The sequence below is a fragment of the Oncorhynchus keta genome, chromosome 24, assembly GCF_023373465.1.
Source record: "Oncorhynchus keta strain PuntledgeMale-10-30-2019 chromosome 24, Oket_V2, whole genome shotgun sequence".
NCBI classification, from domain to species: domain Eukaryota; kingdom Metazoa; phylum Chordata; class Actinopteri; order Salmoniformes; family Salmonidae; genus Oncorhynchus; species Oncorhynchus keta.
Window position 1 is genome coordinate 41,272,336 of NC_068444.1, and position 20,599 is coordinate 41,292,934.

At 43.8% G+C, this 20,599-nt stretch overlaps 1 protein-coding gene across 1 annotated transcript in view; it reads left to right on the top strand.

Annotated features, from left to right (window-relative positions):
- Positions 1-348: 348 nt before the first annotated feature.
- The window catches only part of LOC127906074 (uncharacterized), a 31,603-nt gene continuing 11,352 nt past the window's right edge, over positions 349-20,599 (top strand). The window contains exons 1-5 of the mRNA XM_052478438.1: positions 349-911; positions 1,052-1,139; positions 1,325-2,480; positions 2,616-2,742; positions 4,176-4,720. Coding sequence (XP_052334398.1) covers positions 1,341-2,480; positions 2,616-2,742; positions 4,176-4,720 — 1,812 coding nt within the window. The 5' untranslated portion in view covers positions 349-911; positions 1,052-1,139; positions 1,325-1,340. The remainder of the gene's footprint in view (positions 912-1,051; positions 1,140-1,324; positions 2,481-2,615; positions 2,743-4,175; positions 4,721-20,599) is intronic.

Here is a 20,599-nt window from a genome sequence, read left to right on the forward strand (position 1 = left end):
GTATATTTTAGAAACCCTGAGGTCTGCGATGAAGTTGTAAGAGCTCGAAAGAGCATTTCCCAGAGCCTGGCCTTCCAGCCGTACTCCGAGCTGTGCTGTCCCTCTAAGGTGGTGGTGGACATCGTGTCCAGGCTGCTCCAGGCCCTCTGGTCCTGCCAGATGGAAAGCCCCTGTGACCGGTCCTCCATGGCCCTGAGTGACATGAGTGTCACCATAGTGCTGGCAGTAGTGGAGAACCTCTCTAGAGTTCTGAAGGCTCCTCCTGTCGCTCAAGTCTACTACTCCCGTTCCACTGGTGTCAGGATGGTCCACTCACTCAACGTAAGATCCAGTGCCTAAACAGCCCTGAGGACCTTAGGAGAGCTCTTTTCACCCAAAGTTCCACCTTGATCAGCACCATCATTGAAGCTGTGAGCACCAAAGTCCAGAGGCTGTTTGAAGCTCCTGCTGACTACATTCCATTAAGCTCTATCCGCAGCTGGCTATCAGAGCCCAAGGCAAGCGAGGTTCGTCCAAAGTGCCCTGACCAGCTGGTAATCTCCTCGGAGCTCCTGAGGAACATCATTGGTATGATAGTTTATGTAGTCTTCAGAGGCCACCTAGAGGAAGACATCAACCTTCATTACTGGCCCCTCATAAACGACATAATCCACCAGCTGTCACTGTGTGGGGTCAAAGTCACAAAGAAAGGGGGCAAGGCCAACTGGCACATTGGCTGGTACCAGATCCTTGAGATGGTGACAAATATCCATACTCATCTTCATTACTATACTGGCACAGAGCTGGTACTAAAGTTGGCAACATCTGCCAGGGCCACCATGCTAACGAGGCACATGGTTCACCATGTGGTCGAGGAGCTGGTAAAGCTGAAGGACGTGGATGAAGGGACACTAGCTTCAGGGAGCAGTGAGGTGAGCAATGATTACAAGTGTTTATCTTTATGAAAGTCCACTCATACAAAGCATTTTTGTTGTTGTTGTTGTTGTTGATAAAAAGAAGATTTGCAATGTCGCAAATATTACCTTAAGTATGATGTCCTTGTTGCTTTCAGTCTGTCACAGCACCCCTAATCACTAACCCCGTCAAAGTGGACAACATCACAACAAACATGACCACGACTCCAGCTGACCTCCAGTCAGGTGAGTTAAATTGACACGGATCAATTTGACAGGTGTCCATGTCTTACTGTAATATAACTTATTAGCTAATGTTTTGAAACTAGACAGTTTCGCAATAAGTTGTGTTTGTATGAGATAGATTTTCCCCTTCTAATTTCAAGGGAATGTTGTGGTAAAACACTCAGCACCCTGTATTCCACCTGCAGGCTTTGCCCCGGCACCATGCATATTACCCCCAGGCTTTGCCACTGCATCCTGCATCCCACCACCAGTCTTTGCCCTGGCATCACGCCCACTCCCAGCAGGATTTTCCCCGGCATCATGTCCCCCACCACCAGGCTTTGCCCCTCTATCCTTCCCCCCACCACCAGGCTTTGCCCCTCTATCCTTCCCCCCACCACCAGGCTTTGCCCCTCTATCCTGCCCCCCACCACCAGGATTTTCCCAGGCATCATGCCCCCCAACACCAGGCCTTGCCCCTCTATCATGCCCCCCACCACCAGGCTTTGCCCATCTATCCTGCCCCCCACCACCAGGCTTTGCCCAGGCATCCTGCCAGCCACCACCAGGCTTTGCCCTTGCATCCTGCACCCTACCACCAGTCTTTGCCCCGGCATCATGCCCACTCCCAGCAGGCTTTTCCCCGGCATCATGTCCCCCACCACCAGGCTTTGCCCCTCTATCATGCCCCCCACCACGAGGCTTTGCCTCTCTATCATGCCCCCCACCACCATTCTTTTCCCCTCTATCATGCCCCCCACCACCAGGCTTTGCCCTTCTATCCTTCCCCCACCACCAGGCTTTGCCCCTCTATCCTGCCCCCCACCACCAGGATTTTCCCAGGCATCATGCCCCCCAACACTAGGCCTTGCCCCTCTTTCATGCCCCCCACCACCAGGCTTTGCCCCGGGAAAGTGCCCCCCACCACCAGGCTTTGCCCAGGCATTGCTCCCCCCACCACCAGGCTTTGCCCAGGCATCCTGCCCCCCACGATCAGGCTTTATCCCGGCGTCATGCCCCCCACCACCAGGCTTTCCCCCGGCATCTTGCCACCCACCACTCACTATCGCAGATCATATCTGCACTCTAATTCAGAGCATCACTGCCAGATCCAACAACATCGTCAACAAGGAGCTGGAGAAGTGTATCGACTCTTATAGTAAGAGCATCTGGGCTGACACTTTCTACTGCGAGTACATGAAGATGTACCCATCACCCCAGGGGATTGAAGCCTTCTCATTTGATGAGGAGAGATTTTTAGTGGTGGCCAACATAATCGGCAGAATATTGCTGAACAATCTCCAGCTGGAGATGCTCCTCTCAGTGGAAGACTTTAATGTGGATGAAGTAGGGAGCAGTGGGGTAAGCAACGATCACAAGTGTTTATCCTTATGAAAGTCCACTCATTCAATTTTCTCTGATAAAAATAAAGAGGTAAAGAGGAGATATGAAATGTAACAAATGTTCTGTTAAATATTGTGTCCTTGTTGCTTTCAGTCTGTGGACTTGAACCTGGCGATCCCAGAGACCCCTAACCCTGTCAAAGTGGTAGACATCACAACACCCCTGACCACTAATCCAGTCAACCTTGAGGTTTTGGATGAAACACTTGTCCTTCAGTCAGGTGAGTTACACTGTCACAATCACTTTGACATGTGATCATTTTTCACTGTAATGTAACTTACTGGCTCAAGTTTTATAACTAGACAGTTTGGTAATTAAGTTAAAGACGTCCTCCAGAGATTGTTGAACTTTTCCTGCTGAAAAGAGATATCCCAAGTATAAATATAGTAAAGTACACACACTAAAGCAGTGGTCACCATCTGGCCATTCGCAGTCGACTGGTCGATCTCCAAGGCATTTCTAGTCAATCACCAAACATGTATGTAAAAAAACCCAACAATAAAGCCTTAAAGTTTTTGTGTAAGATTGATCTTCACTTTGTCCGCCACCGCCAGGCCTTTCCCCGGCACCCTGCACCCCACCACCTGAATTTGCCCCAACACCCTGCATTCCACCCACAGGCTTTGCCCTGGCAACCTACACCTCGTCGCCAAGCTTTGTCGCTAATGCCATGCAGGGCTTTGGCACCAAAGTCATCCTGAAACAAATGGTCCTGATATTCTTGGAGAGGCTCCCTCCTTCGTCAGAGGACCTTGAGTCAGAGTTCCTGACTATCACCGATCGTATCTGCACGCTGTTTCAAAGCATCACTGCCAGATTCCGCAACATCGTTAATGAGGAGCTGGAGAAGTGTACCGACTCTGACAGTAAGAAGTACTGGGCTTACACCTTCTACTGGGAGTATATGAAGAGGTACCCATCATCCCAGTGCCTGGGGATTGAAGCCTTCACATGTGATGAGGAGAGATGTTTAGTGGTGGCCAAAATGTTTGCAAAGAAGATGTGCCCCAAGATGCTCCCCTCAGCAGCAGACTTCAACGAGGCTGAAGATTCAGGCAGCAATGGAGTAAGCGATAAGTTCAAGTGTTTATCTTTATGAAAGTCCGCTCATTAAATTATCTCTGATAAAAATACAAATAAATGTCAATGTTGTGAAAAAGGAGATATGAAATGTCGCAAATGTTCTGTTAAATATTGTGTCCTTGTTGCTTTCAGTCTGTGGACTTGAACCTGGCGATCCCAGAGACCCCTAACCCTGTCAAAGTGGTAGACATCACAACACCCCTGACCACTAATCCAGTCAACCTTGAGGTTTTGGATGAAACACTTGTCCTTCAGTCAGGTGAGTTACACTGTCACAATCACTTTGACAGGTGATCATTTTTCACTGTCATGTAACTTACTGGCTCAAGGTTTATAACTAGACAGTTTGGTAATTAAGTTAAAGACGTCCTCCAGAGATTGTTGAACTTTTCCTGTTGAAAAGAGATATCACAAGTATAAATCCAGTAAAGTACACACACTAAAGCAGTGGTCACCAACCGGCCAATCGCAATCGACTGGTCGATCTCCAAGGCATTCCTAGTCAATCACTAAACATGTTTGTAAAAAACCCAACAATAGACTGATCTTCACTTTGTCCGCCACCAACAGGCTTTTCCACGGCACACTGCACCCCACCACCAGGCTTTTCCTCGCCACCCTGCACCCCACCAACAGAATTTTCCCCAGCACCCTTCATTCCACCCCCAGGCTTTGCCCTGGCAGCCTGCACCTCGTCGCCAAGCTTTGCCGCTAATGCCACACAGGGCTTTGGCACGAAAGTCATCCTGAAACAAATTGTCCTGCTATTCTTGGAGAGGCTCCCTCCTGCGTCAGAGGACCTTGAGTCAGAGTTCCTGACTATCACTGATCGTATCTGCACTCTGTTTCAAAGCATCACTGCCAGATTCTGCAACATCGTTAATGAGGAGCTGGAGAAGTGTACCGACTCTGACAGTATGCAGTACTGGGCTTACACCTTCTACTGGGAGTATATGAAGAGGTACCCATCATCCCAGTGCCTGGGGATTGAAGCCTTCACATGTGATGAGGAGAGATGTTTAGTGGTGGCCAAATTGTTTGCAATGAAGATGTGCCCCAAGATGCTCCCCTCAGCAGCAGACTTCGACAAGGCTGAAGATTCAGGCAGCAATGGAGTAAGCGATCATTTCAAGTGTTTATCTTTATGAATGTCCACTCATTAAATTATCTCTGATAAAAATACAAATAAATGGCAATGTTGTGAAAAAGGAGATATGAAATGCAGCAAATGTTCTGTTAAATATTGTGTCCTTGTTGCTTTCAGTCTGTGGACTTGAACCTGGCGATCCCAGAGACCGTTAACCCTGTCAAAGTGGTAGACATCACAACACCCCTGACCACTAATCCAGTCAACCTTGAGGTTTTGGATGAAACACTTGTCCTTCAGTCAGGTGAGTTACACTGTCACAATCACTTTGACAGGTGATCATTTTTCACTGTAATGTAACTTACTGGCTCAAGGTTTATAACTAGACAGTTTGGTAATTAAGTTAAAGACGTCCTCCAGAGATTGTTGAACTTTTCCTGTTGAAAAGAGATATCCCAAGTATAAATCCAGTAAAGTACACACACTAAAGCAGTGGTCACCAACCGGCCAATCGCAATCGACTGGTCGATCACCAAGGCATTTCTAGTCAATCACCAAAAATGTTTAAAAAACAACAATAAAGCCTTACGTTCCTATTTTTTGTATTACTTTCATGCTTTGTGGTAGGTGCAGGCTTTTTCAGCAGCCCTAGATACAGCCCCACCAGACCTGACTGCCCTCACCAGCACAAAAACATCCTGTGGCGGACTGCAACCTAGCATCGAATAGCTTTGTGATATGCAACTGTTCAGGGCTTTGGGAACCAAGTCATCCTGAAACAAATCAGTCCTGGAATTCTAAGGCCAGCTCCTTCAGGCAGAAGTTTGCATCCTGTAGTCAACTCCAAAAAGTTCTGGGACACTGTGAAGTCCATGGAGAACAAGAGCACCTCCTCCCAGCTGCCCACTGCACTGAGGGCTGGAAACACGGTCTCCACTGATAAATCCATGATTATCGAAAACTTCAATAAGCACTTCTCAACGGCTGGCCATGCCTTCCGCCTGGCTACTCCAACCTGGCCAACAGCTCCCCCCCAAAAGTTCCTCACCCAAGATGTCTCTAGGTTCTCCTTTACCCAAATCCAGATAGCAGATGTTCTGAAAGAGCTGCAAAACCTGGACCAGCAAATCGACAAGGCTGCTGGGCTTGACAATCTGGAAGTGTTTATTTCTGAAACCATCTCATTAAATGATCTCTGATACCAGCCTGTTCAATAAATTTCATATGTCTGAGAAAAAGGATTATGAAAGCTGCCAAATGTTCCCCCTCTTAAAGGGGGAGACACCCTGTTGACTTTCAAACTCTGTGGACTTCCATCCTGCCCTGCCAGAGATCTAAGGTCCCTGACAAAGCCAAGTCAACAAACAGGTCACTGACCACTAATCCAGTCAACCTTCTCCTCTGTGAAACACTGGTTTCAGTCAGGTGAGGTGCACCTCAGCCACAATCACTTTGACTAAATGATATCATAACTGTCATCGATAAAAGACAGTACTGTGCAGGTTTCATACCTCGCCAGTTTGACTCTGTCAATCACCAAATTCTTCCTCGGCAGACTCAACAGCCTCGGTTTTTCGGATGACTGCCTTGCCTGGTTCACCAAGTTACTTTGCAGACAGAGTTCAGTGTGTCAAATCAGAGGGCATGCTGTCCGGTCCTCTGGCAGTCGCTATGGGGTGCCACAGGGTTCAATTCTCGGTCAATCGACTAAACATTTTCTGTATATATCAATGATGTTGCTCTTGCTTTGGGCGATTCAACCTGATCCACGGCACACTGACGACACCATTCCACCAGGCCCGTCATTGGCACACTGTGCACCAACCACCAAACAGAGCTTCAATGCCATACAGCACTCCTTCCGTGGCCTCCAACTGCTCTTAAAGGCTAAAACCAAATGCATGCTTTTCAACCGATCGCTGCCTGCACCCGCATGCCCGACTAGCATCACCACCCTGGATGGTTCCAACCTTGAATATGTGGACATCTATAAGTACCTAGGTGTCTGGCTGAGACTGCAAACTCTCCTTCCAGACTCACATCAAACATCTCCAATCAAAAATCAAATGCCAGAGTCGGCTTTCTATTCCGCATCACAAAGCCTCCTTCACTCACGCTGCCAAGTATACCTAGTAAAACTGACTTCCACCTTCGACTGGGATGTCATCTGAAAATGGCTACCCATCATCCCAGTGCCTACTCAGCAAACTGGATGCAGATGTTCACAGTGCCATTGTTTGTCACTGAAGATGTGCACCAAGATACCACCCACCACTGTGACTTGATGCTCAAGGCTGAAGATTCAGGCAGACCCACTGGCTCCAGGTCATTTCAAGTGTTTATCTAGGTGAAAGTCCGCCTTATCTCATTAAATGATCTCTGATAAAAATACAAATAAATGTCAATGTCCAGCAGGTGATCTGAAATGATCATCCCAAATGTTCCAAACCTATTTGTCCTTGTTGCTTTCAGTACTCTGGCTGCCTGTGACTGGATCCCAGAGACCCAAAAACCCTGAAGTTGGAGACTTTTATCTCCCTCTCCACTTCAAACATCAGCTATCCGAGCAGCTAACTTTGACAGGTGATCATTTTCGATCACTGCAGCTGTACATAGTCTATAGGTAAATAGCTCACCCTTTTTCACCTACCTCATTCCCATACTGTTTTTATACTGTTTTTATTTATTTACTTTTCTGCTCTTTTGCACACCAATATTTCTAACTGTACATGCCCATCTGATCATTTATTCCAGTGTTAATCTGCAAAATTGTATTATTCAAGCCTACCTCCTCATGCCTTTTGCACACATTGTATATAGACTGCCCATTTTTTTTTTCTACTGTGTTATTGACTTGCTAATTGTTTACTCCATGTGTAACTCTGTGTTGTCTGTTCACACTGCTATGCTTTATCTTGGCCAGGTCGCAGTTGCAAATGAGAACTTGTTCTCAACTAGCCTACCTGGTTAAATAAAGGTGAAATAAAAATAAAAAAAATAAATAGTGTTGTTGGTGGTAGGTGCACTTGATTCAGCAGCCCTAATGTTGTTGGTGGAAGGTGCACTTGATTCAGCAGCCCTCGCGCCGGGAAGGCATAGTGTTCACATTTTGAACCATTTCATGTGTCTGAAGGTAGAACGCGTACCCGGCAGGCGCAGAGAGCAAATCAAATGAATTGGTGCATGAGGTGGAAATAATGCAGTGGGCCTTGAGTTTCACCCTCAGCTGGAGTGCAGAGGAGTCAGTTGAGAGGCAGCCTCACTGCTTCTCCCTCCCCCCAGACTGAGCAGTAGATCTGGACTTGCATTTTGACTCAGAAATTGATCTTGACTCAGAAAGTGATTTTGACTCAGAAAAGGTTGGTGACTACTGCTCTCAAGGGGAAAACGTTTTTAGCAAAATACAGTTTCTTAGAGACAACTGCCAACTTCAAGGAGCAGGCTATTCAAGGTGTTGGTCTGATGGTGATCCGTGATGTCATCGACCGCACCCCTTTCTTGAGGAACAATAAAGAAGCAATATAGAACAAAAGAGAAATGGCCCACCCCCACACTTGTGCTATGTCATGACATACCTAGACCACCTGTTGAGAGGTGACTTTTGTTAAGTACATCAGGTGTTAACTGAGGTGAAAAGGACACTAGAGTGCCACTTCAAGTTTTTATGTAAGGCTGATCTTAATTTTGTCTGCCACCAACAGGCCTAGCCCCGGCACCCTGCATTCCACCCTCAGGCTTTGCCCTGACATCCTGCACCGCATCGCCAAGCTTCGCCGCTAATGCCATGCAGGGCTTTGGCACGAAAATCATCCTGAAACAAATGGTCCTGCTATTCTTGGAGAGGCACCCTCCTACATCAGACGACCTTGAGTCAGAGTTCCTCACTATCATGAAGAGGTGCCCATCATCCCAGTGCCTGGAGATTGAAGCCTTCACATGTGATGAGGAGAGATGTTTAGTGGTGGCCACCTTGTTTGCAAAGAAATTGTACCCCAAGATGTTCCTCTCAGCAGCAGACGTCGACGAGGCTGAAGAGTCAGGGAGCAATGGAGTAAGCGATGGTTTTAAGTGTTTATCTTATTAAAGTCCACTCATTCAGTTGTCTCTGATCGAAAAATGTATTGTTGTCAATATTGGTAAATTGTTTTTAAAAAAGAAATAGAACATCTGCAATGTTGCAAATGTTATGTTAAATAATATCTATAATTAAATATTTCATATTTTTGCTTTTAGTCTGTGGACATGAACCTGGCAATCGCCAACAAATTTGTCCCTAACCCTGTCAAGGTGTTGGAGTTGCTTCAACCCCTGTCACTTCCAGACATCAAAAAGCCCTTGACCACTATCCATGACAAAGTGCTGGACAACACCACAACAACCCTGGTTGATGCCCCAGTTAAGGTGGACAACATCACAACACCCCTGGTTGATGCCCCAGTTAAGGTGGACAACATCACAACACCCCTGGTTGATGCCCCAGTTAAGGTGGACAACATCACAACACCCCTGGTTGATGCCCCAGTTAAGGTGGACAACATCACAACACCCCTGGTTGATGCCCCAGTTAAGGTGGACAACATCACAACACCCCTGGTTGATGCCCCAGTTAAGGTGGACAACATCACAACACCCCTGGTTGATGCCCCAGTTAAGGTGGACAACATCACAACACCCCTGGTTGATGCCCCAGTTAACCCCTGGTTGATGGTGGACAACATCACAACACCCCTGGTTGATGCCCCAGCTAAGGTGGACAACATCACAACACCCCTGGTTGATGTCCCAGTTAAGATAGACAACATCACAACACCCCTGGTTGATGCCCCAGTTAAGGTGGACAACATCACAACACCCCTGGTTGATGCCCCAGCTAAGGTGGACAACATCACAACACCCCTGGCCACTATTCCAGTCCACCTTAAGGTTACAGATGAACCAGTTGACCTCCAGTCAGGTGAGTTACATTAACACAGATCACTTTGACAGGTTTTCATTTCCCTCTGTAATATAAGGTATTGGCTATTGTTTTATTTTAACACGACAGTTTTATAACTAACTAATTTGGAACTAATTTAAGCTATTTTTTGTTGTTGTGATTGATCTTCTCCTTCTCTTTTCCAGAAGATGTTTTGGTCATTAAACCAAAGAAAAGCAGAGTCATGAGATTCTTCCGTCGACTTTTCTGCTGCATAAACGAAGATGATTTGATGGTGTGAACCTGACCAGCTTTTCAGAGGATGACTTCAGCTCACACACAAACACACGGGCGCGCACACACACATATACGCATGCACACACACACACACACGCACACACACACCAGATGTTGTTTAACATGAGTTTCGCATGTTAAATATTTCTCTATAATTTTTCCTAATTAAATATTTTATTATGTCTTCATTCAATGACTATTTTTACTATTTACAGTAGCAATCAATTTGTATTGTTATTTTTTTGTAACTATTTACAGTTTCAATTCACATTTCATCACAAACTTACAGTTTTTTACAATCGCTCAGACCCATTTCTCAATACTTAGGTCACTCTTTCAAAACTCTTCACACAGTGAGCATAACAGCAGTCTATGTGGGCTAAACTATGGATCATTTTTCATTGCTTTGGCACAAAATGCATTCAATGACTACATCTTTCAATTTTCATAAACTCTTTTCTCACTCAGACACAACCACCACCAAAACTCTATGTACCTACAGGCCAATTTGCACATGTTTACATACACTTTTCAAAACTGTTAAACTTAAAATCAAAACCTAAAATTACACAAAATTGAAAAAGACATACATTTGCTACATTTCTACAGTAATAGCGAATTGAAATATTTTCCAAATCTATAAAATGAAATTCTATCAAAACAATTCGACCAACCACAGCTGATTCCCATTGTAGATGAACACCTACCCAGGTGTTAGTCTTTCCATTTCATTACCATCTATACAAAAGGGAACATTTTAGGAATAATGCTGTACTGTAATGTAAACATGGACCCAGCCAGAGATAGAGAAGTGGCTGACAGAGGAAGAAGAGTGGCTGGGAGAGGGAGAGGTGTACATATGCGTGGTGGAAGAAGACCAAGAGGAAGATCAAGAGCTGTAGTCTCAGATGAGATTAGGGGATGACCTCTATGGAAGGGTTGTGCCAGGTGAGGAGAGGTTCGCAGTGAGGCGAAAACGTTTGTAATTGTATGGGACAATGTGGTGTTTCACCACTCCTGCAGTCACAGAGTGGTTTGCAGCCCATCCCAGGATGACGTCATTTTTCCTCCTTCCCTACTCTCTGTTTCTCAACCCCATAGAGGAATTATTGGAATCACATGAGTGTGAGCGGAACAAGTAATTGGGCGTCACTCTAAAGCGGGAAGGTGGAATAAACGAGTCAGGAGTAGGTTTTTTTATTTTCGTGGTATCCAATTGTTGTAGTAGCTACTATCTTGTCTCAGGAGGGTACACCGTGCACCTGGCAACCTTGGTTAGCGCACACTACGCCCGGCCCACCACAGGAGTCGCTGGTGCGCAATGAGACAAGGACATCCCTACCAACCAAGCACTCCCTAACCCGGACGACGCTAGGCCAATTGTGCGTCGCCCCACAGATCTCCCGGTTACGACAGAGCCTGGGCGCGAACCCAGGGACTCTGATGGCACAGCTGGCGCTGTGGCACTGCGCAGTGGTGCAGCCCTTAACCACTGCGCCACCCGGGAGGCCCCCAGGAGTAGGTTTTCTTGATTGAACACAGTTCTCTATTGAGGGCATTTGGTCAACACAAACACTCCAACATAATCAATGAAAATCTTCCAATGAAAAACATACATCTTCTTCTCGAGATGAAACAGGAACACAATAGGATTATCTTTAAACTACAACAAAAAGTCACGGGATTGTCACCGTCTTAGTGGTTCTTCCTGGATAGCTCCTCTCTCTCGGTGTCCATCTTCCAGAGATAGTTTTCCCCTCCTCTCTCTGCTGGTTCCATTCTCTCTCTTATAGGGGAAGGAGAGTATGTCATTAGTACTGTCAGCTGTGCTTAATTGCCTCTGGTTACCTTGTCTCCCATGCCTTGTTGGGCTACTATCCGTGAGCCCAGCCTGCCCTCTGGTGGTCCTTCCACATGAGACATGTATGTAGTGTTTTGGTAGTTTTAGGGCATTTTGAACGTGAAATTAACTGCTGTGCCAAGCTGAATGTTAGTTTTGCTCACTGTGTGAAGAGTTTTGAAAAAATGACCTAAGTATTGAGAAATGGGTCCTAGCGATTGTAAAAAATTGTAAATGACATATTATTTATGCATCAACATGTATTGAACATCTGTCATCCTGAGTTTCCTAGTTTAATAACTGTATTTGTTCCGTTTTCCAGCAGAAGGCAGTCTTGTCTAATATCTGGAGTCATGTATGTTACAGTAATTCGGATGACCTTGTGTCTTGGGATATATATTCTTAGTCATTATCATGTACTATAAAACAAATACTACATTGAATATATATATAAATATATAACAAGCATGACCACAGTACAGTATTGACAAGCAAGACCACAGTACAAAGAACAATGGTCTTTATGTATATTCTATTAAACTAGTAGTCAGAAAGATAGGGTCATATCCAATAATCTCTCTTTCTTTGATTACAAAATCTCTATGGATGATAAACAGGGGTCCCTGGTGGACTAGATAGATTAGGGAAACCAAAGAAAGCTTTACAGTTTACTTTGCAGCAGGGATCTGGTTCATTTCACTTCCAGATGATTATGATGGCCATGCCTCTCCCAACATGATGGGTGGGGGCTGTGGTGAGACTGGGAGCAAGACCATGGGAAGAACTAGTAGGACAACGTTGAGACACAACGACTACAGCACCGTGCAGTACATCCGTCGAGAGTGTTGCTGTGCTGTATTTAAACTCCAGTCAGATTCCCACACCTTTCAACAACACAACACCCCCCCGAGACCCATGCAGTCGCGGATCTACAGCTTCCGCCCTCCATCCAGGTTTCCCACTTCTACTCTTTGACACACACAGACACACATACACACACACACACACACACACACACACACACACACACACACACACACACACACACACACACACACACACACACACACACACACACACACACACACACACACACACACACACACACACACACACACACACACACACACACACACACACACACACACACACACACACACACACACACACACACACACACACACACACACACACACACACACACACACACACAGACGCACACACATACACTGTGCCTGGCTTGCAAATGAGGTGGGTTTCAGGTTTACAATGCACTTCTGTTGATATCTGGCCAGTTCCTTTCTCCTTGTGAGGGATAAAAAGGTCACAAAGCAGCCGTCTGACTCAGCTTTATAACATATGCTGCTCTGTCCTCCACAATAACTCCTAGCCTCTCTGGTGTATGCTAAAGACTGTTCTCTACAGCTATGTAGCATATATCAGTGCTCTATGGTCATCTCTGTCTTCACAATAGGACTGTTAAATCACCTGGCAAGAAGAGCTGAAGCAGCTCAGCTGAGAAAATGGCCCCAGTTTGCTACAGAAATTCCTTTGATATGTTTATACTTTGAAGGGGATATAATGAACGAAAATGTCCCTTGTGTCACTTGGGCCCAATACACAGATTTTGAGCCATAGTCGAAAATCTGCTAAAATATAATTGGCAACATTCTCCTGAAATACATGTAGGCCTATTTCACAAAACACTGTTGTGGTTCGGTGCATCAGTGTATTAAATTACTGTAACAATCATATACATTATTGTTATTTCAAAATAGATTATAGATGTAGGCCATTTGCAAGTGTAAATAAATGTAGACTGTATTTATAGGCTAACCATTACCATTGTCATTGATGTTTTGGTAATAAATACATGTTTGTATATTTAATTACGCAGGAGTCAATCAAATCAAACAGATCATTTTGCTGACAATTATTCCTATGTTGATGTTTTCGTTATTTGATCATCGACATCATGCATTTTTGCATTAGCTTTTACGAGTGAGCAACGAGAGCGCAGCGCATCACCTGTCACACGCAGTGTGACTATTATCGAACCTGTAACCTACAGTATTACGCAACAATACGCACAATCCAAAACAGTATGTTCACAATCCATTTCTATGGAGATGGAATGTTTGATTTCTCCAGAATGTCAGAATGTTAGCTAAAAACATTAGTTTGCGCCAACCCAAGCACGAACACATTTGCGAATTAGCTACGATTACTCATCTTTATTTTGAGTTATTGTCAAAAGTCCATCTATCATTTCCTCAAATAATTCATGGATTTTAGCAATAAAATCCCGCGTGCCCTTTCTACATCTGCACAGGTAAATCCTATGACATATCTTATTTGAGTTTTAATAGTTCAATTATGTCCTTGTAGAAAGTCCTGGTATGTTTTTCTGTTCTCAAGATGTTCAGTCTGAGTGCTGAATACCGTCAGACTGTAGAGCGGTGCTGGGACAAGAAGTACTACAATGAGCAGGTAAAATTAAATCATCTTAATTTCAGAAAACACACCATATCGAAAGTGTATGTTACAGTCGAGTAAATGTGAATGTTGTAGTGAGTGAACGTTATTTATGATAAGACTTACATGGAGGAAATTGAACCTTTCTGAAATGAAAATGGATGGCCCTCCCTAAGCAAAATATATTTAACCTAAAACCCTACTTTAAAAATACAGTGACCCTCCCATATACCCAAAATATTAACTAAGACAAAGTGGATCACAGATAACATGTCTACCTTTTACCCTAACTTCTTGGACAGACAAGAGCCTTAGATATGCAGTTTTATAAATGGTTAATGATCCTGTAAGCATTACATGGCAACATGGGAATGTTAATAGCACACAGGGCTTTGGGCCAGAAGGTTGTGGGTTTGCAGACCACCGTGGCAACCTGGTCTCAGAGTATTTATCATGTACCTAAATCCGAGACATTCGATTTCGTATGACATGTTACACTTTGTATGGTACGTATTCATTTGTGGATGTCCATCACCCATTTCGTATGATATGATACAAATTACAATTCGTATTATTTGTTACGATTTTGAAAAACGTACAATATGTTACAAATTTGCAAAAGTACAATTAGTTAGGAATTTGAAAAATGTGTGATATGTTACGAATTCTAGCTAAGTGTCTAATGTTAGCTAAGCTAGTTTTAGGGTCAAGTTTAATAGTTAGGTAAGGTGTTAGGATTAGGGGAAGGGTTAGATAACATGCTAAGTAGTTGCAAAGTAGCAAAATATTTATAATTAGTTAAAAAGTTGCTAATTACCTAAAATGTGTGTTGCTAACCTATGGGTTGCTAGATGTTCGCATTATATACTCACTAGGGTTGAATAGCATGAACTCAGTTACAGAGATTTAATGAGATCTAGCACCCAAAATCACTCCCTTTTCTCAGGATAAATAACTGTGAGAAATGGTCAATTATAATAAATTCTTTATATCAACAGCATGACGTGAAATGGAACTGTTAAATTACTGTATATGCGATGTCTAAATCTGGCCTCTCTACGGCCTACTCTCTGCATGATCAATCATCAATGCTCATGGTGCGGACAGATCTCAGTATGGAGTGTAGTTCACAATGCATGTAGACCTATCATCTCATCATGGTAACTATTTTTCTTATGATAAAGGCCTAAATTTGCTGCAACATAGCCTATGCTACAGTAACATAAGGACTGAATGCAAGTCTAATGTTTGGACACACCTACTCATTCCAGGGTTTTTCTTTATTTTTTACTATTTTCTACATTGTATAATAACAGTGAAGACATCAAAACTATGAAATAACACATATGGAATCATGAAGTAACCAAAATAATTATTAAACAAATCAAAATATATTTTACATTTGAGATTCTTCAAAGTAGTTACTCTTTGCATTGATGACAGCTGTGCACACTCTTGGCATTCTCTCAACCATATTTTCCAACAGTCTTATAAGTGTTCCCACATATGCTGAGCACTTGTTGGCTGCTTTTCCTTCACTCTGCGGTCCAACTCATCCCAAACCATCTCAATTAGGTTGAAGTTGGGTGATTGTGAAGGCCAGGTCATCTGATGCAGCACTCCATCACTCTCCTTGGCCAAATTGCCCTTACACAGCCTGGAGGTGTGTTTTGGGTCATTGTCCTGTTAAAAATCAAATGATAGTCTCACTAAGCGCAAACCAGATGGTATTGCTGTAAAATGCTGTGGTAGCCATGCTGGTTAAGTGTGCCTTGTATTCTAAATAAATCGCAGACAATGTCACCTGATTGGCTCAAACACATTAAGAAGGAAAGAAATACCACAAATGCACTTTTAACAAGGCACACCTGTTAATTGAAATGCATTCCAGGTGACTACCTCAGAGAGAATGCCAAGAGTATGCCAAGCTGTCATCAAGGCAAAAAGGGTGGCTACTAAGAATCTCAAATATAAAATATGCTTTGATTTGTTTAACACTTTTTTGTTTACCACATGATTCCATACAGAGGTGGAAAAAGTATTCAATTGTCATGCTTGAGTACAAATAAAGATACCTTAATATAAAATGACCCAAGTAAAAGTGAAAGTAACCCAGTAAAATACTACTTGAGTAGAAGTCTAAAAGTATCAAATTTGAAAAGTACTTAAGTACAGTGGTGGAAAAAGTATTCAATTGTCATACTTGAGTAAGAGTACAAAGTAAAAGTAAATGCTACACATCAAATTGCTTATATTTAGCAAACCAGACTCCTTTTTTATTACATTTTTTAACAGCCATGGGCACACTCCAACACTCAGACATAATTTAGAAAGGAAGCATTTATGTTCAGTGAGTCCACCAGATCAGAGGCAGTAAGAATGACCAGGGACATTATCTTGATAAGTGTGTGAATTGGACATATTTCCTGTACTGTTAAGCATTCAAAATGTAACTAGAACTTTTGGGTGTCAGGGAAAATGGATGGAGTAAAACGTACATCATTTTCTTTAGGAATGTAGTGAAGTAAAAGTAGTCAAAAATATAAATAGTAATGTACAGATACCCCCCAAAACTACATAAAGTATTTTAACTTAAGTACTTTTCACCACTGATTCCATATGAGTTATTTCAGATTTGATGTCTTCACTATTATTCTACAGAAAATAGTAAATAATAAAGGAAAACCTGGAATGAGTTGGTGTGTCCAAACTTGTGACTGGCACTGTAGGCTACTTAACAGCTTCTACCCACAAACCATAAGACTCCTGAACAGCAAAATCAAGATGCTTCCCGGACTATTTGCATTGTCCCCCCACCCACCCACCCATTTTTACACTGCTGCTACTCTCACTGCTGCTACTCGTTTATTATCCATGCATAGTCACTTTACCTCTACCTACACGTACATATCACCTCAATTACCTCAACTAACACACATTGACTCTGTAGCCCCGCACATAGACTCTGTACCGGTACCCCCTGTATATAGCCTCCACATAGACTCTGTACCGGTACCCCCTGTATATAGCCTCCACATAGACTCTGTACCGGTACCCCCTGTATATAGCCTCCACATAGACTCTGTACCGGTACCCCCTGTATATAGCCTCCACATAGACTCTGTACCGGTACCCCCTGTATATAGCCTCCACATAGACTCTGTACCGGTACCCCTGTATATAGCCTCCACATAGACTCTGTACCGGTACCCCTGTATATAGCCTCCACATAGACTCTGTACCGGTACCCCCTGTATATAGCCTCCACATAGACTCTGTACCGGTACCCCTGTATATAGCCTCCACATAGACTCTGTACCGGTACCCCCTGTATATAGCCTCCACATAGACTCTGTACCGGTACCCCCTGTATATAGCCTCCACATAGACTCTGTACCGGTACCCCCTGTATATAGCCTCCACATAGACTCTGTACCGGTACCCCCTGTATATAGCCTCCACATAGACTCTGTACCGGTACCCCCTGTATATAGCCTCCACATAGACTCTGTACCGGTACCCCCTGTATATAGCCTCCACATAGACTCTGTACCGGTACCCCTGTATATAGCCTCCACATAGACTCTGTACCGGTACCCCCTGTATATAGCCTCCACATAGACTCTGTACCGGTACCCCCTGTATATAGCCTCCACATAGACTCTGTACCCCGTATATAGCCTCCACATAGACTCCCCTGTATATAGCCTCCACATAGACTCTGTACGGTACCCCCTGTATATAGCCTCCACATAGACTCTGTACCGGTACCCCCTGTATATAGCCTCCACATAGACTCTGTACCGGTACCCCCTGTATATAGCCTCCACATAGATAGACTCTGTACCGGTACCCCCTGTATATAGCCTCCACATAGACTCTGTACCGGTACCCCCTGTATATAGCCTCCACATAGACTCTGTACCGGTACCCCCTGTATATAGCCTCCACATAGACTCTGTGTACCCCCTGTATATAGCCTCCACATAGACTCTGTACCGGTACCCCTAGCCTCCACATAGATATAGCCTCCACATAGACTCTGTACCGGTACCCCCTGTATATAGCCTCCACATAGACTCTGTACCGGTACCCCCTGTATATAGCCTCCACATAGACTCTGTAGCCTCCACATAGACTCTGTACCGGTACCCCCTGTATATAGCCTCCACATAGACTCTGTACCGGTACCCCTGTCCATATAGACCTCCACATAGACTCTGTACCGGTACCCCCTGTATATAGCCTCCACATAGACTCTGTACCGGTACCCCCTGTATATAGCCTCCACATAGACTCTGACTACCCCCTGTATATAGCCTCCCATAGACTCTGTACCGGTACCCCCTGTATATAGCCTCCACATAGACTCTGTACCCCTGTAGCCCCCTGTATATAGTACCCCTGTATATAGCCTCCACATAGACTCTGTACCGGTACCCCCTGTATATAGCCTGATACTGTTATTTTATTGTTGCTCCTTAGTTATTTGATATTTTTCTATTTATGTTTTACTTTAGATTATCTTAGTAAATACTTTTTTCACACTTTTTTTTCATAAAACTGCATTTTTGGTTAAGGGCTTGTAAGTAAGCATTTCACTGTAAGGTCTACTACACCTGTTGTATTCGGCGCATGTGACAAATAACATTTAATTCGATTTTTGATTTGAAGAGCTTTGCAAGCCTGGACTGTGCAATATTTGCCCATTATTATTTATGTTTTAATTCTTTAAGGTCTGTCTAGGAGGTGATGGGGATCATGGCTAGACAGTCATTTTCAAGTCTTGCCATTGATTTTCAAACAGATTTAAGTCAAAACTGTAACTTTGCCACTCGGGAACATTCACTGTCTTCTTGGTAAGCAACTCCAGTGTATATTTGGCCTTGTGTTTTAGGTTAATGTCCTGCTGAAAGGTGAATTCATCTCCCAGTGTCTGGTGCAAAGCAGGTTTTCCTCTTGGATTTTTCCTGTGCTTAAATCCATCACATTTCTTTTTATCCTGATAAACTCCCCAGTCTTTGTCGATGTCAAGCCTACCCATATAATGATGCAGCCACCTCGATGCTGGAAAATAAGGAGGCAGTTACTTTGTGATGTGAAGTGTGGGATTTGCACCAAACATGGGCTGCATTTAGGTCAAATAGGATGACATAATTATTAACTTGACCATGCTTAAAGAGATATTCAATATCTAATTGTTTTTATTACCCATCTACCAAGCACTGCCCTTCTTTATGAGGCTTTTCAACACCTCCCTTGTCTTTGTAGTTGAATCTGTGCTTGAAATTCTATACTTGACTGAGGGACCTTACAGATGTTGTATGTACAGGGGACAGAAGAAAGGGTAGTCATTAAAAAATCATGTCATCCCCTTCAGACCTTGGGACTATAAGTTTATATATGTACAAAGCATAGATCTGAGATATTGAGCATCAAAGTGTTCACATCGCAGATCTCAGAACTGTTTTGTAGTTCATTCTTCTTTCATAACCCAGTAAGGTCCTCACCTTAAAGGTACCTAAAAGTGCTGAGTATCAAAATCTTAAGCCATTTGTAAATCTGTTGTTTTAGAGGTGGGAGGGTGGCTACGTTATGGCCATTCTTCTGAAAAAGTAAATGCAAAATGTAAGGTTTTGAGATAATGGGTATTATTCAAGTCCCAGATCTCAGAATTGTTTATTGATGTCTTCCTCTTCATGACTCAATAAATACAGTGCATTTGGAAAGTATTCAGACCCGTTGACTTATTCCACATTTTGTTACGTTCCAGCCTTATTCAAAAATGGATGTAAAAAAAAAATCCCCTCTTCAATCTACACACAATACCCCAAAATGACAAATTAAAAACAGGTTTTAGACATTTTTGCAAATGTATAAAAATATAAAACAGAAAGATCACATTTACGTATGTATTCAGATGCTTTACTCGGTGCTTTGTTGAAGCACCTTTGGCAGAGATTACAGCCTTGAGACTTCTTGGCTTTTACGCAACAAGCTTGGCACACTTGTATCTGGGGAGTTTCTCCCATTCTTCTCTGCAGATCCTCTCAAGCTCTGACAGGTTGGATGGGGAGTGTCGCTGCACAGCTTTTTTCAGGTCTCTCTAGAGATGTTCGGTCAGGTTCAAGTCCGGGCTTTGGCTGGGCCACTCAAGAACATTCAGAGACTTGTCCCAAAGCCACTCCTGTGTGTTGTCTTGGCTGTGTGCTTCGGGTGATTGTCCTGTTTGAAGGTGAATCTACGCCCCAGTCAGGTCCTGAGCGCTCTGGAGCAGGTTTTCATCAAGGATCTCTCTGTACTTTGCTCCATTCATCTTTCCCTCAATCCTGACTAGTCTCCCAGCCCCTGACACTGAAAAACATCCCCACAGCGTGATG